Genomic DNA, 16,389 nt, shown 5'->3' with positions numbered 1-16,389 from the left:
GAAAGTCTTTTCTATCAAGTTTTAAATCTAATGCTCTACCAATAATACAATCCAATATACGCAGTAACATTTTACTTCCTCCAATGAAACCAGGTACAGCTGGTTTAGATGCTTTTTGGTCTGGAAGCAGAAGGATGGATGAAACAACTCCAAGTCTCCTACAGCCTCATAATTCTATTTTATCTATGTAGTTTCTTCTCAAATTTCTTCTCAATTCCTCTGCCTATTCCCAAATATCTTCCAGGTAGGTCAGAAACACTATGAGTCCTATAAGGAAATGCTTATGGATCAAATAGAAGAGGAGCCCTCCTCCTCCCTCCATTCAGCTTTCATAATCAGTTTTATGATTATGTCCAGTAAACGAAATAGACTGACTCAATCTTAAACAGTTCAGTCATCACAGGAAGCCCATGGTAGAACTACATCTGCAAAAAGCATCCCTTTAAACCATCCCCAACCACCTAGAGCAACACAAAGTTAAACTAATTCCCAATGACAAAAGGCTACATGTGCATTCATTCTGATCAGCCCCAGGATTTAGTGTGTGAAGCTCAGGGAATAAAAAGGCACCTCCCCAAGCTATGAAACTTTTTTTTTCCCATCCCAAACATTCTCAATGAAAGTTCTCTTGTCATCCAAGAGGTGAGAGTTAAAAACGACAACAACAAAACACTAGCAGAACGATCGGCGGCTCCAGGACCACATCCCAGCTGTCTTTGCTCCCTGTTGTCGCTGGCTCAGATGCAGTTTCCCACTTTCCCTTCATCCTTCTCCCCTTACCTCCCAAGATTCTCACTCAAGAAAGCAATATTCACGTTCTCAGACCGCCAGCAAAATAAAGGGAGAAACTGCCACTATCAAGGAGGGAAAAAGGAGGAAAATATTTCAGCAGCATGAGGGAACAAGAACCATGTTTCTACTGCAAACGGCAATGTAAAAGCCAGTCTGGTGTCATCAGGATATGGAGGGACGCCCGTGTGGGGCATCAAAAAGACGTGCAGTGTGTGTGCACTTGGAGCTGGGGCAGGCTGAGACGATGGAGCAGAAAGTATGAAAACCTGCGCTTTCCCTGCTTTCTTCTACTCTTCCCCCTCCAAGAGAGGAAGCTGAAGAAACGGGGGGAGGGGCGGGATGTTATCGTTCTCCTATTGGGGGTACCCAAGATGGGCCTTAGAGTTCCTTCAGTTACTCACCTCAGTTAGGGAGGTCCACAAAGGGAAGAGGAAACCCCTCAATGTTACCCACCTCCGTTCAAAAAAAAAAAAGTAAGGGAGGGGGATGATTAAATCCAGATGGAGAGCCCCCGAAAGCGCCCCCAGGTCACTCATCCCCATTAGCCAGCGGAAGGGCTGGGATAAAGGGGATGGAGGGTCGGAGGGGTGGTCAGGGAGAGGCCCACCCCCCGACTTAGGAGGGAAGGGGAGCCCGAGCTCCCAGCCGTCCCCTCCTTCCCCGAACCTCCCCCCAGGCCACCCCCACTTATCCCCCCTTCCTTTCCTCCCGAGCCTGAGGCAGCGGGGGAGGCGGCCGCTCCTTCCTCCCCTCACCCACTCCGTCCCCACCCCCACTCGCTCCCACCTCCCGCCCGCCACGGGCCCGTTACCTGCTCGTCGAAGCGGCTGACCACGGCCTGGACCCATTCCACCGGCCTGTGCGCGGCCATGTCCTCCCCGCGGCCGGGGGGCGGCGGAGGGACGGGTCGGCCGGCGCCCAGGGTCGGGAAGAGGGCGGGGAGTGGGGCCTGAGGTGAGGGAAGAGGCGAGGAGAGGGTCTGAGGAGTGCAGGCTCCCGGCGTTCCCACGGGGGTGGGGATGGGGGGCCTGCGCCGCGCCGGGAGGGGGAGAGGGGAAGGGGGCGTTGGCGAGGAGGCTGGGGGGAGGGGGGGCGGGGGAGGGGGACCCGGGGAGGGGAGGGGGCCTCTTGGTCGCTCTCCCCACTAGCGCCGTCTCCCCACAGCCATCACAGTCCGAGACGCCGCCATGACACCCCACCGGAAGTGGGATCCTTTCCACGGCCCGGGGAGAGGGAGAGCGAGCGAGCTCGAGATTGAGAGCGCGGCTGGGAAAGGGGAGGGGGAAGCGAGAGGGAAGGGGGCCTGCCGCGCATGCGCCCTCGCTGGCCGGTTTCATTAATGAAAAAGCGAGTCCTCCTGGAGGTGACGTCACCTAACTCCTCCGGGCCCGGCGGCGCGCGTCCCTCACCGCCGCCGGGCTCACCTAGACTCTGGCTCTGGGTTCAGCGGACGAGAGTCCGAGCTGAGCCGGCTGCATCCGCTCCCATCCCCACCGCCACCTCAGGCTCCCCCTCCCCCGCCGGCCTCCGGGTTTGGATTGCTCCCTGGGTTGGAAGTTAGGGCGCCCCGGGGCTAGCATTTCTCCCAGCGCGCAGATCTCTGCCGCTGATCTGGGGAGGCTGTGCACAGCCCTACTCTGCCTTAAGCTCTCACAAGAAACAAGGCACACAACCTCAGGTTTTCAGGTTCTTCGTAGCTACTACAGACTGCTGAGAAACAAGAAAAAGTAAGGCCAAGAGAGATTCAGTGATTTTTTTTTTTTTAACTTTCTCTTAAATCCCAATGCTACTAGACCCAGTGGCAAAGTACTCAAATTCCGGAATCCCAGTCCAGACTTCCTCTGCTGAACTGATAGGCACCCAGGTTAATAAAACTTTTGCACAGTTGATAATAGATTCAAGTTTCACCATCCTCAAAAAGCCTTTAAGGGCTTTGCATACATTATTAATTCAACACATTCATCATCTCATTTAAGTCTTTCAACGAGCCTTTCCAATAGGTATCATTACCCTCATCTAACTGGTGAGGCTAGGTCACAAGAGGTTCCATGATTTGCCGGAAGTCACAGAGTCGGTAGGCAGCAGAGTCAGAGTGCAAACCCAGGTGGTTTGACCTCAAAGACAATAAAGACAGACTGCAGCTCTCCTGAAACAAAGGTGTTCCCTATGCCCCCAATACCAGAGATTCAATGATTTCATGTGGAATTGGAACATGCCAGTTTTCCAGGAAGAGGATTACATCCAAAACAATGGATGATCTATCTATATCCGACATGAACTTTGGAATGAGTTATTTTTAAGTTTATCTTCCTCAGTATGCTTTACTTAGGCTAATGTTAAAGTGAGTTTACACATTCTGGGAGCACACTAATTAACAGCCAGTTAGGCCACATACAGGGATACTAACTGGGTGACAAGGCAGAGCAAAACCAAAATTTTAATTTTACCACAGAAAATCCACAAAGCCAACAGCACATATACAAAGAAATGTATCTGAGAGAAGTTTCCAATTTCTGCTGACTGGTAATTGTCCAAAACACATATTCAATTAATTAATATTTTATTCTGCTAGAACAAGAGCACAGAGTCTGGATAGTTCTTTAGTCTTGCCTAAGTCTTGCCTCCTCTGAGTGTCAAGCCACTCATTACACTTAGAGGTCTAGACTTCACCTTCCTCTCCAGTTAAATTCATTCAGTTCTGCTGAACCAATATTAAGTGCCCAAATGCCTATTATATATACCACGCATAGTACAGCAGGCATTCTAAACAAATATGCTGAAGAAGGTAATGCATAGAGACTGTGGTGAGCTAAGGAGCACATCCCCCCATGTAGAGGAGCAGCTGTCACTCAGCTCCAGTCAATTGCTGCTGTACAGGAATGTTGACATAATGTTACTAGATCTTCTGGTCACTCAAGAGAAGCTGGAGATCTGAACTTACATATAAACTCTTCCAATTTTTACATAATGGCAGCCAATTCACATTTTTTAAAACACGGTACAGCCAAACAAAATACAGCTGCTATTTGAACTTAGCCCACAGAGCACCAGTTTGACTAGCTCTGGTCTCGTGGAAAGACATGGGCTTCAGAGTAGAATAGAATTAGATTTGTGTCCTAACATCCCCCATTCTGCACTCTCCAACACAAGAGTGTTTAGGGGAACTACTCGTGTTTGGTGTAGTTTTAAATGCATCTCTTTCATTCATCCTCTGTTTTTCAGTCAGGCAACAATCTCTGCCAATTTTTTCTTCAAGCATCTTGTTCCGGTGGCATTCCCTCCATTCTCCCCATTCCCCCCACCTCCTGCATACCAAGGAGCGTTGGGACTCCTCAGGAGTGAGGCGCCCATTTCCCCAGCTGCTGGGAGTGTATGCGGCCCTCAGCTCTTAACTGAATCCCTTTCCAGGAACTGCCCTCAGCAAGAGAGCTACTTCCAACCAGATCCCGCCACACCCCAGGAAAGCCTGCACAAAGGACTGGTAGATGCAGGCCTCAGGGTGGGACCTCCCTGAAGAGCTCTCCCTGCTCCAGGGCCCCCTTAAGGGATCAGCTCAAGTCTTTGCTGCAACTGCATTTAGTTCAACTTCTCTTTCTGCTCAATCCTACTCCTTTCACACCCATACAATGTTGATCCCAAGGGTATTACCTAATAACTTTCCTCCTTGCAAATCTCCATCTCAGGGTTGGTTTTCCAGAGAATCTGAACGAAACCAATTAGTCCCATGAGTGTGGTCTGATCCAGTGGAGCTGAATGTCCCGCTGGCCAGCTGGCAGTGAGGCCTCCAGGTGAAGCCCTGATAGGCCCCGGCATGCTGGAGCAGTACAACTGTTAAAACTTTCAGCAGCAGTAATGGAATGGGTGAATGGGATGTATACCAGAGCAAGAATGCACTGATAGATGCAATATATCAAGCATTTTTAAAATATGGGGGAAATAGCAATTTAAGAACTGTGGGACTGGATAGCTATTGATAGAGTAAATCTAAGCTTTAGAGAAAGACAATGAAAAGTTGAGGGTGATTAATCACCAATTAAAGGCTAAGGATGAAAGCTAGTGTGCCTCCTTAGCAGCATATAAATGAAGTGGGGGGGGGGTGTTGGTTGGGATCAGAAAGAGCTGACAATTACACCCAGGACTTAATTATAAGAATAGTAGAACTCCAGAAAGGTTGAATTCTTAGTTCTGGCAAGTCTGCTATGCCAAGGTCAGGGCCGTGGCTGGGAAGAAGTAGGATCCTGACACTTTATATGGGGCATCTGGGTCAATGCACTTAAAACCCTTAAAACCCCGCATCACCCTGAACACTCTGGGTTCGTAGAAGTGCCCCACCCCCCTTGTTTGAAAATGAGGAAGTAGGGCCGCCCTGTGGCTTAGCGGTTAAGTGCGCGCGCTCCGCTACTGGCGACCCAGGTTCAGATCCCAGGCACGCACCGACGCACCCCTTCTCCGGCCATGCTGAGGCCGCGTCCCACATACAGCAACTAGAAGGATGTGCAACTACGACATACAACTATCTACTGGGGCTTTGGGGAAAAAAGAAAAAAGGAGGAGGATTGGCAATAGATGTTAGCTCAGAGCCGGTCTTCCTCAGCAAAAAGAGGAGGATTAGCATGGATGTTAGCTCAGGGCTGATCTTCCTCACAAAAAAAAAGAAAATGAGGAAGTATCTACCTTGCAAGACAACACATTAGATCTTAAGATCTTAAGATCTACCTGCACTTTCCTCCTGTCTACCAGACCAATAACTAAGGTCAAGTTACAAAATAACCTCACTTAGGAAATGCTGGACCTGCCAAAGGAGGAGATGCACTATATCCTGAAGGAACTAAAGGACCTAGCTAACATATGTATCTGCAGAAGCTGGGAACGTATGTATGGGAATGGGTACCCAGGGTGCTGAACTGGGGAGGGAGGAAGAGTTTATTGATATGCGCATGTTCCTATACTACAGTATTTACATCCTGGCAAGGACCCCAGGAGATAGTGCTAATGGATTGCTAGGATGGCTCTAGGAAGCTTGGAGAAAGCAACGGCTTACGCTAGGCAAAATAGAAAGGCCAGAGCCATCATGGTAGACAATGGAAAGGAGCAAAAGACTCAGAGAAGGGGGCATGCTAGGGTGGATATATTATGTACATCCCACCTGCTGCCTATGTTCTGCCATTTATCCCAAGCAATAAGGAATGTGCTAGAAATGACATTAGCATCACTCAGAAGCTCAGTGGTGCCATCCTCTGTAGGCCAGGGCTGATGGTAGAAGATATAGAGTTAGGCTCTCTAGTAGCAATAGGCGTGATAGGATCGTGAAGAAATAGAGACCAGGTGGTAGCACTTAACCAGCAGAAGCAAAGTTAAGCAGCATTGTTACAAGTGGCAAGATTCAAGTGGCAACCAAGGGGACACGACCCACGGAGAGCTATGGAGATAGTTAACAGAACACTGTATACCTAGAGAAGACTCAGATGGGCAGCCAATCAGGGTGCAATGCGTACACCTTTTAAAACTCAAGGATGGATGAGGAGGAGGCTGAGGGACCCTGCCCCATGAAAAGACACAATCTTTTGCCTGGTTTCCGGACCTCAGCCAATTTTCAGACCCAGAAGCTAATGATTAAAGACTGGGTTCTTAGCAAGTATATATAATAATGAGTCCTCTGGTCCTCCTTAAATATAATTAGCATAGACATACTTGGCAGTTGCAGAAGCCCCACCTTAGTTCTTTGGCCTGGGGGGTAAGAGCTGTCATAGTGGGGAAGGCCAAGAGGATGCTTCTGAAACTGCCACCATCAATGTAGCCAAGATTCTAAATTTCTAAAAACCTGTATTCCCTGGGAGAATGATAGAGATTAGAGTGCATGTACAGAGTAGCCACTGTGGCAGGGATGGAGACTATGCGTGGGCCCAACAGTGTGGGCTCCCACTTACCAAGGCTGATCTCGCTACTGATGGCACCAAGTGCCCAACCTGCCAGCAACAGAGACCGAAACTCAGTCTCTGGTATGGGACCATCATCTCGCAAGGAAACCAACCAGCCAGCTGATGGCAAGTTGACTTCCTCCACTCTGGAAGGAAAAGTAATTTGTCTTGACTGGAATAGGCGCATATTCTGGATATGGGTTTGCTTTTCCTGCCCACAGGGTTTTGTTTTGTTTTGTTTTTTTAGCTAGCACCACTGTCTAAGGACCTATAGAATGTTTGATCCCCTGACACAAAATCCTATATAATATAGCATTGGGCCAAAGAAACCTCCTTACAGCAAAAGAGGTGTGTGCAGCTGTGAGTACGTGACCATGATGTCTATTGGTCCTATATCATACCACAATAGCCAGAAACTGCTGGCCCAATAAGGTGATGGAATGGCCATTTGAAGGTATAAGTGAGGAGCAGCTTAGAGATGATACTCTGAGAGGATAGGGCACCATCCTCCAGGACAAAGAATGCATCCTAATCAATGACCACTATAAAGTGTTACGTCTCTAGTAGGTAGAAATCGTGGACCCAGGAGCTGAGGGGTAGAAAGAGTGGCCCTGTTTAGCATCATCCCCAGTGATCCACTTGGGGAATTTGTGCTTCCCATCCCCACAACTCTGGGCTCTGCAGGTTTAGAGATCCTGGTTCCCAAAGGGTGAACACTTTCACCAGGGGTCACAGCAATAGTACCATTAAATCTTAAGTTATGGCTGCCTCCCAGGCACTTTGGGCTGCTCATACTAAGACACCAGCAGGCAAGGAAAGGAGTCACCATCTCAGCAGGGATAATTACGCTAATCTTCAGGAAGAAGGAGAGCTGCTTTTACACAATGAGGGGCAGAGAAGAACATGTTTGTGATCCCGGGGGTATCTCTTGGTACTCCCTTGTTCAATTATGATGGTAAATGGACAAGTGCAGCAGCCACATCTGAAAAGGGTGTGGTGACTAGGGGCACAAGTGTTGGACGATAGTGGACGCCATAGTGTCCAAAGCCAGACTCTGTTTCTGCTAAAGGTGGCCAACTGACCCAATTCTGCCAATGAGATATAAGCAGAATTCTACTGGGTGGGGTTTCCAGAAAACTATTGTTTTCCTGATTAAAAAACAACAGACTCAGCTGGCATGCATGAAGCTTTGTCATTTGCTTTTCATTCTTCTCCTTCTTCCCGCTGAGAACACAGATTCAAAGTCCCGAGGTGAAGCAGCCATTTTGCAAGAGATGGAAACTAAAGAAAGACTGGGTCCTTGACACTTCCTCAAGCAGTGATATGGGCCCTGAACTGCCTGCCCACAGAGTTCTGGTTACATAAGGAAAATAAAACCTCCATTTGGTTAAGCATGTGGGCACAGGTTTCAGTTACATGCAGCTGAATGCAACCCTAACTGACACCAGTGGATAGTAAGAAATGGGCAGAGAGAGGAGCATAGCAGCTGCTGAATGGAGACCCAGAGGAATGGAAGGAGAGGTGACTTTCCAAAGTGTTACTGTGGGTTGTAATTTGAATAATGTACATAGGAATTAGCTTCATTTTGGTTGTGAGGTTCTTTCTCTGAATGCAATATCACCCTAAAAACCGGGCCACATAAGGCCTAGGACTTATTTGGGTTATTTACCATTAGATAAATATGTCACCAGTAGTAGTAGTAGTGTCATTAGAATTATTATAATAAAACACTGTAATAGGAACACGGGGAGGGGGCACAAAGAGAAATGAGAGATAGAAGTGGATTCTATCATGCCTTCACTCTTTTTATCTGGGCCTGAAATAATTTTTCTTCTCTCTATCCTTTAAAGCCCACCTTAGCCAGACAGAGAAAGACAGATACTGTATGGTATCATTTATATGTGGAATCTAAAAAAAAAAAAAATGTTGAACTCATAGAGTGGAATGGTAGCTGCCAGGGGCTGGGCGAAGTGGGGAGATGTTGGTCAAGAGGTATAGACTCTCTGTTACAAGATGAATGAGTTCCGAGGATCTAATGTACAGCATGGTGACTGTAGTTTATAATACCGTATTGTATACTTGAAATTTGCTAACAGAGTAGATCTTAAGCATTCTCACCAAAAAAGAAAAAAAGTAACTGTGAGGTGATGGATATATTAATTAACTTGGTTGTGGCAGTCATTTCACAATGTATAGGTATATCAAATGACCCCATTGTACACTTTAAATACATTACAATTTTGTCAATTATACCTCAATAAAGCTGGGGTGGGGGGAAAGCTACTTTCATCCTCCCATGGCTGAACTTGCCCTGGCCACTCCAGTCCTTAATCCCCTGACCTTTAAAGCATGCATAGTCATCTTGTCTTCACCTCAGGTGTGCTAGGCTTCTAGCTCCTGGCAAAACCAAACCACAGGAGAACCGTAATAAATTTGTTTTGAACGATTAATCAAAGGGGAGCAGCTGGAAACAATTAATTACTGGCTAATTTTATCAACTGCCTAGGTAACAAAAGCTATGAGAGACTCATCCTATGTGAATGTTTTGGTCCAGCCATTAAAAGGTAAGTTATATAGAGCTGAGAAAGAAATGTTTTTCCTTCAGTCTTTAGTAATATAGTCTCCCAAACTTTAGTTTCAGAGAATTCTGCTTCTATTATTCATTTCTTTATTCATTCACGAATGTCTATTGCAGCTAAATGTTAGATGGGACTTGTAACAGAAGATTCAGTCCTTGCTCTGAAGAAGTATAATTATGAAAGATAAGACAGATCTCTAAGTAACTATCATAGGTGACAGAATAATAGAAACTTCCTGTCAAGAAGTGCTTACAAGATGTCAGGCACTATGCTATGCATTAATATACAACATCATTTTTAAAGTCCATACAAACATATGAGGTAGATATTACTAGCCCTATTTTAAAAGTAAGATGTGATGAGGCTGGTAGTTAAATCCAGCTGTCTGACTGCAGGTCCATGCTCTTAACCATCGTACAGCATTGTCCAGAGAAGGTTTCTTGGAATACTCATCTCTCCAAATGTTCCATGGCCAGATGAGTTTGAGAAATGCTATGCACTCTAGCTCCTTATTGCAATTCATAGCGTCATTTTGCATTATAGTGTAATAGTTCAGGCCAGTGGTACCCAAACTTTTTTGAAAGCACATTCCTATCAGTAAAAAAATTCAAGCACCCATGCCCAGTACCGGTTTATTTATTTACTCGAACATTCTACACATATTCTAAACTACTCAATTTTATTTTAATTAATAATATATTACTTTTTGTTCTTGCTAAAATGTCTACTATTATCCATATTTTACTGGTATGTAATATATTATAAAACATAAAATATCATTAATGTTGATAATAATGATTTTACTAAAAGTATTATGATTAGATTTGTTTTATTATTTCTCAGCATCTTGATTTATTGATCTTTTAAAGTTCTGGTTCTAAAGTTCAGTTTATTTTGTCACTTCTTTAATGGCTACCATAACTGAAAACTTCCCTCTAAAAGATTATATACATATCTATTATATATATATAATATATATGTGTGTGTACATATATATATAACTGAATTTGTCATTGGCTGTGCTTACTATGTAATGATATTAATTTTTCAGCCCTATTCACTCATTCCACCAGAGTGCTACTGCTCTTGTAATGTAATTAGTGTATTTCCATTTTCCCTGAGGTCTATCAGTTGTTTCTCTAAACTAACAAATGGGTTCAAAATCCACTGAAACATTTCTTTCTAACCTTAAATGGGTTATAAATTTTTATTTCCAACTTTTTTGTGTGTGTGTGAGGAAGATCAGCCCTGAGCTAACATCCATGCTAATCCTCCTCTTTTTTTGCTGAGGAAGACTGGCTCTGAGCCAACATCTATTGCCAATCCTCCTCCTTTTTTTCCCCAAAGCCCCAGTAGATAGTTGTATGTCATAGTTGCACATCCTTCTAGTTGCTGTATGTGGGACGCGGCCTCAGCACGGCTGGAGAAGCGGTGCGTCGGTGTGTGCCGGGGATCCAAACCCGGGCACCAGTAGCGGAGTGCGCGCACTTGGCCACTAAGCCACGGGGCCGGCCCCTATTCCAAGTTTTAAAAGTGTGCAGCTATGAGAGTTTTTATAGGTACACACTTAAGTTTTTAGCAACAAATCACATAACTATGAAATATTTAAAGATCTGTTTTCAGATCTTGATCATTGTCAAACAACACCTTTGTCTTCAGGTCACAATGTGTGTATGTTAATATTTAGAGTACTACTGACAGCATCTGGCCTTCATAGAAAAGCTTGGCAAATTTAGTTTATTTGAATCTAGATAATGCAATCTATAGATCCACTTAATTAGGCACAGGTAAACTGCACAACGGTGAAAGTGGATAAATGAATGAGGGCATTGCAGACAGTGCCTCTATGCTGTGGACCCCACTCTTGGAGAATTGAGAGCAGCAGGAGAAAAGATAGACATAACAAAGAATTGGCTACCTCCCCTCCTTTCTCTGACCATATCCTCCCTCCAAGACTAAGTTGTTAACAAGAGAACAGCCAACCAGGAGCTCCTCCTGGGGTAAGAAGGAGAGCAGCCATGATTAAAAGGTAACTCCAGGTACCAGCATGAGGACAGATCTATAAAGCAATGGAATAGAATTGAGAATCCAAAATAAACTTTCACACTTACAGTCAATTGATTGTCAATGCAGATGCCAAGACAATTCAATGGGAAAAAAATAGTCCTTTCAACAAATGGTGCTGGGACAACTGGTTAGCCACATGCAAATGAGTGAAGTTGGACCCCTACCTCACACCACATGCAAAAATTAACTAAAAATGGATCACAGATCTAAATGTAAGAGCTAAAACTCTAGAACTCCTAGAATAAAACAAAGGAGTAAATCTCTGTGACCTTGGACTAGGCAATGGTTTCTTAGATATGACACCAAAGCAAAGCAATTAATGTAAAAAATAGATAAATTGGACTTCATCAAAATTAAAAAAAAAAAAAAACTTTTGTGCTTCAAAGGACACCATTAAGAAAGTGAAATGACAACTCACAGAATGGGAGAAAATATTTCCATATCATATGTCTGATAAGGGACTTGTAGCTAGACTATATAAAGAACTCTTACAACTGAACAATACCAATAACAAAACCATCCAATTAAAAAAATGGGCAAAAGATCTGAACAGACATTTCTCCAAAGAAGATATGCTAATGGCCAATAAGCACTAAAAAAGATGCTCAACATCTTTTAAGCCATCAGAGAAATGCAAATCAAAACCACAATGAAGTATCACTTCATACCTAATAGGATGGCTATAGCACAAAAGACAGATAATAATGTTGGCACAGTTGTGGAGAAGTTGAAACCCTCATACATTGCTTGTGGGAATATAAAACAGTGCAGCCACTTGAGAAAACGTTTTGGCAGTTCTTCAAAAGATTAAACATAGAGCTATCATATGACCCAGCAATACCACTCCTAGGTATATACCCAGCAGAAATGAAAAAACATATTTGCACATAAGATTTGTACAGCAATGTTTATAGCAGCATTATTCCTAACAGCCCCAAACTGGAAACAACCCAAAGATTCATGAACTGATGGATGGATAACCAAAATGTGGTATATTCATACCACAGAATAGTATTCAGTCATAAAAAGGAATAAAGTACTGACACATGCTACAACATGGATGAACCTTGAAAACATGATGCTAAGTGAAAGAAGTCAGTCACAAAATAGCATATTGTATGATTCCATTTATATGAAATGTTCATAAAAAGCAGATCCATAGAGACATAAAGTGGATTAGTGATTGCTTAAGGAGGGGGGCAAGGGTGTTGGGGAGAAATGAGGAGTGACTGCTAATGGGCGTGAGGTTTCATTTTGAGGGGATGAAAATGTTCTAAAATTGGTTGTGGTGATGGTTGCACAACTCTGTGAATATACTAAAAAATATTCAATGGTATACTTTAAATGGATGAATTGTGTCATAAGTGAATTACATCTCCATAAAGCTGTTATTTTTTTTTAAGTAACTCTCCATTGTTCTCATAGGCAAAATTAGAAAGGTACTAAACCCTATTGTGCATCATAAGGGGTCCTAAGGATTTCAAGGGAAAGGGGAAGCATCTTGTTAATGAAGGAAAAGTTTTCTCCTTGATTAATGACTACTTGGGGAGATATTCTTACATCTGATCTAACAAGTTCCCAAGTCACTGACATAGCCATGTTTGCTGCAGCTCACATTGAAGGGAATAGCAAAAAGGTAATCTGACACAGATGACCCACACCCATCCAGAGTCACAAGCCCTGGTGAGCCAGAGCCCCTCCTACCTCTACTGGGTGTGCAGGTTGTAGTTGTCCAAGCATGGCTGATAGCCCTGCTGGGTTCCTGCTCTGATTGAAGAATTGTCTGGAGAGAGAAGGGGGATGGAGTAGATCCTTCCCAGTGGTTTCCAGTGAAGTAAGGAGGTTTTTCCAACAGTCTTGTAGTAGAAGATGCTTGAAAGAGTGGCACACTCAGGGCTGGGCCTTAGGAGAACCTCCACCCCCACCCCGTGAAGGCCTAACCCTGTGCTACTTTCCTCTTGACTCTGGGAGAATCAAATTCCCCAAGAGCTTTAACCTTTCCTCTACTAAATTTCAATTCCCTTTCCAATGGGCCCAATACAACAGTAAAGCGAGCTGATTGTATCTGCACAGTCTGCAGTGGTTGTGACCAAGGGGATGACCTGCCCCCTCTCCCACTCCCCAGTGCAGCCTTGAAGAGAAGACTAGACTCTTCTCCTATCAAGGGGACTAGATCAGGCTTGGAGTTAGAGTTAGCCGACCACTGTGGAGTGAGCTGTGGTCCTCAGCAGAGCTGAGAGCAGTGGGAAACAAGTCCGTGACCATAAGAAGTGCTCATAAATGGACAACTCAAGATACATAAAGCCAAGCTTTCCATTTATCCCTATATGTTAGAAGAAGCTGACCTCTGGAGGGCAAGTGAATATTTGGGTCAGAAAATGCAAAATATGGCTACAGAGCACCTAGGAGGCCAGGTTGGCTGGAATACAGTCTAGGAGAGTAGAAGATAGAGCCGTGCATGGGGCCATTCTGGGCAAAGCCCTGGAGGCCTGGCTGAGAAATTGGAACTCACTGCTCATAGCCCCAAAGTACAAAAGATGGTTGTTACCCAAGTACAAAGCCACAGCTATGTCATTAACCTGGGATCTCAGAAAAGAATATATTCCTTATCTTCTGTAGAAATCGAAGACAGAGGTTCATTTTTGGCTCCAACTGTATAATTCCAAATGTGTGAATAACTTTGTACACGTCAGGCTCTTGGTTGCATGCATCAGAAGCCACCTGCAGTTGACCTAAACAGAAAGGGAGTGTACTGGAAGGATATTGCTGGGTCACAGAATGGGTGGGGAGGCTGGGTGACTGGTCCCAGGAAACAGGCAGGAACCAAAGGAGGTGAGTCAGCAGGAAACCAGCCAAAGAAGTGACACAGGAACATTACTCACGGCCACAGCCACTGGCCAGTCTGCCCCACAGGCACTGCTGTGAGTGCTCTCTAAGGGTTCCTGTGTCTTTGCATCATCACTCCCTCCATAATCATCTCTCCCAGCTGGAGCATCCCATTGGCTGAGCCAGGAGGCAGGACAGGAAACGTCTGGCCTCTTTCAGCTTCCAGAGCAGGGGCCCTCCCATCAAGACCTTCCAAAAGTAGAATTCCCACTAAATAGGAAGGAGATTGAGGTGCTGCATAGCCAAAAAAACAAAAGCCCAGCAAATAATCACAATTTAGAAATATCTGGAAGGAGGATTAATTTTCCTATCTTCTTCAACTTTTAATTCATAGACATGGTAGGTTTCTAAAGGACATATTTAAGATCCAGATTATTGTTTGTTTTATATAGTACTTTGTGGGACAGTACAGGAGAATGAGTTAAGTATGTGGCTTGAACTCAGACCAGACCTGGGTTTAAAGGCCAGGTCCGTCATTTCCTAGCTGTGTGGCCATGAGTAAGCAAATTACCCTCTCTGAGCCTATGCTCATCTGTAAAATGGGGTCATTATAGTACCTGCCTCACAGCTTTGGACTTTGAGGTTTAAGTGAGACAATGCTTGTGAAGATCTTACCAGTGCTTGTCACCTGGGAAACACTCAGTAAGTATCAGCTATTGTCATTGAATGACCTGTCCTAAGCTGTGAGAAATTAACATGGTCACTTTGGGGGGCCACAGACCTTGGGGGTTCTGGCCTGACTTTAAGTCCAGGCAGCTGGAGCAGCAAACTCCTGCTTCCCCCTCATTCCTTTTATTGTTTAAGGCCATGGGCTTTGGTGCTAGAGATTTCACTTTGAATCCAGACCCATCAGATAACTACTGGCCACCTCCAGTCAGTTATTTAACTCTCTCTAATCCTCTGTTTTTCTCATTGCAAAATGAGAGTAATGATATCTACCACATAGCAAGGCCATGAGAAGTCGTAGAGGTAGCTTATGTAAGGTGCTTAGCACAGGGCCTCATAGATGAGAAGAGTCCTCATCATTATTTTATTGGTCCTGTGGGCTAGGAGAGAAGTAACACCTCCCAAGAAGATTCACTTCCTTCTATAATTCTCACTACATTTAAGTTTCTATCTTTGATGCTTAAGTCATCTGGGATTCTTGGGGCTTCTACAAAAAAATTTTTTAGTCATCTTTCCTCTGCGCAGTTTTATTGAGATATAATTGACATACAGCTCCGTATAAATTTAAGGTATACTGCATAATGACTTGATGCACATATATTGCAAAATGATGACCATGATAAATTTAGTTAACATACATGTCCTCATATAGTTACAAAAAATTTTTTTCCTTGTGATGAGAACTTTTAGGTTTTTCTAAATCATCTTGACAGTAGGACGTCACACTTGTGGAAAATGCTAGTGTCCACATAAAATAGGTGGACCAGGTCACTGCCAGCATGCAGGTCCCAGGGGAAAAGCAGGTCAGCATTTCTCAGAGCGTGTTCCACTGAGCTCGCATGCAAGAGATGCTCCTCAGGAAAGGGTGCTGCAGTCAAATAAGTTTGGCAAACACGATTCCACCCTCCTTTTAGGGAATTATAATGCTCATGAGCTTATCAGGGGCCCTGGGAAATGCTATAACCACCCACCACCAAAGAGTAGAAGAACCAATGTAACAATATTACTCTAACACAGCATTAACGAACAAAACCCTTCATCCTGAAACACTAGTAACACCCTTTGCTAAATGCTGAGGTAGCCACTTCTGAAGTAAATGGCTCGTTTTTGGTCCCCATAGGGCAAACTTTCACTCCTACGCAGGAGAGTCCCAAAGTGGTAAAAGCAAGTTCGTAAACCTCATGTCTTTCTAAGCAAAGCAAAGTTCTCGTAGGTATGGTAACTATACTTTAGAACTAAAAACTGAAACTAGTTTAAAGCAGCGGTAGCTTATTAAATTCAGGACACACAATTCTCCAGCACAGCGCTGGGCACATAGGAGAGGTTCAGTAATTGAACTGAAGTGAATTTCTTGGGAAGATCAGTCTCAGTGTCTATTTTAGCCCCCTCCTTTTACTTGCCTGTCTCACCTACATGGACATTCTAAGTCTACAGGGCATAAAACTTTTGTATCATTAACTTATTAAATAAATTATTATCAA

At 44.4% G+C, this 16,389-nt stretch overlaps 1 protein-coding gene across 2 annotated transcripts in view; it reads right to left on the bottom strand.

Moving 5' to 3' along the window:
- The window catches only part of NF1 (neurofibromin 1), a 260,892-nt gene extending 258,869 nt beyond the window's left edge, over positions 1-2,023 (bottom strand). For both annotated transcript variants that reach the window (XM_058560309.1, XM_058560310.1), the window contains exon 1: positions 1,604-2,023. In XM_058560309.1, the coding sequence (XP_058416292.1) occupies positions 1,604-1,663 (60 nt within the window). In that variant the 5' untranslated portion in view covers positions 1,664-2,023. The remainder of the gene's footprint in view (positions 1-1,603) is intronic.
- Between the last annotated feature and the right edge of the window lie 14,366 nt (positions 2,024-16,389).

The sequence above is a fragment of the Diceros bicornis genome, chromosome 18 (genome assembly GCF_020826845.1).
Source record: "Diceros bicornis minor isolate mBicDic1 chromosome 18, mDicBic1.mat.cur, whole genome shotgun sequence".
Classification (NCBI taxonomy): domain Eukaryota; kingdom Metazoa; phylum Chordata; class Mammalia; order Perissodactyla; family Rhinocerotidae; genus Diceros; species Diceros bicornis.
The sequence above is the reverse complement of the archived record's forward strand: the minus strand, read 5'-3'. Positions and strand labels throughout refer to the sequence as shown.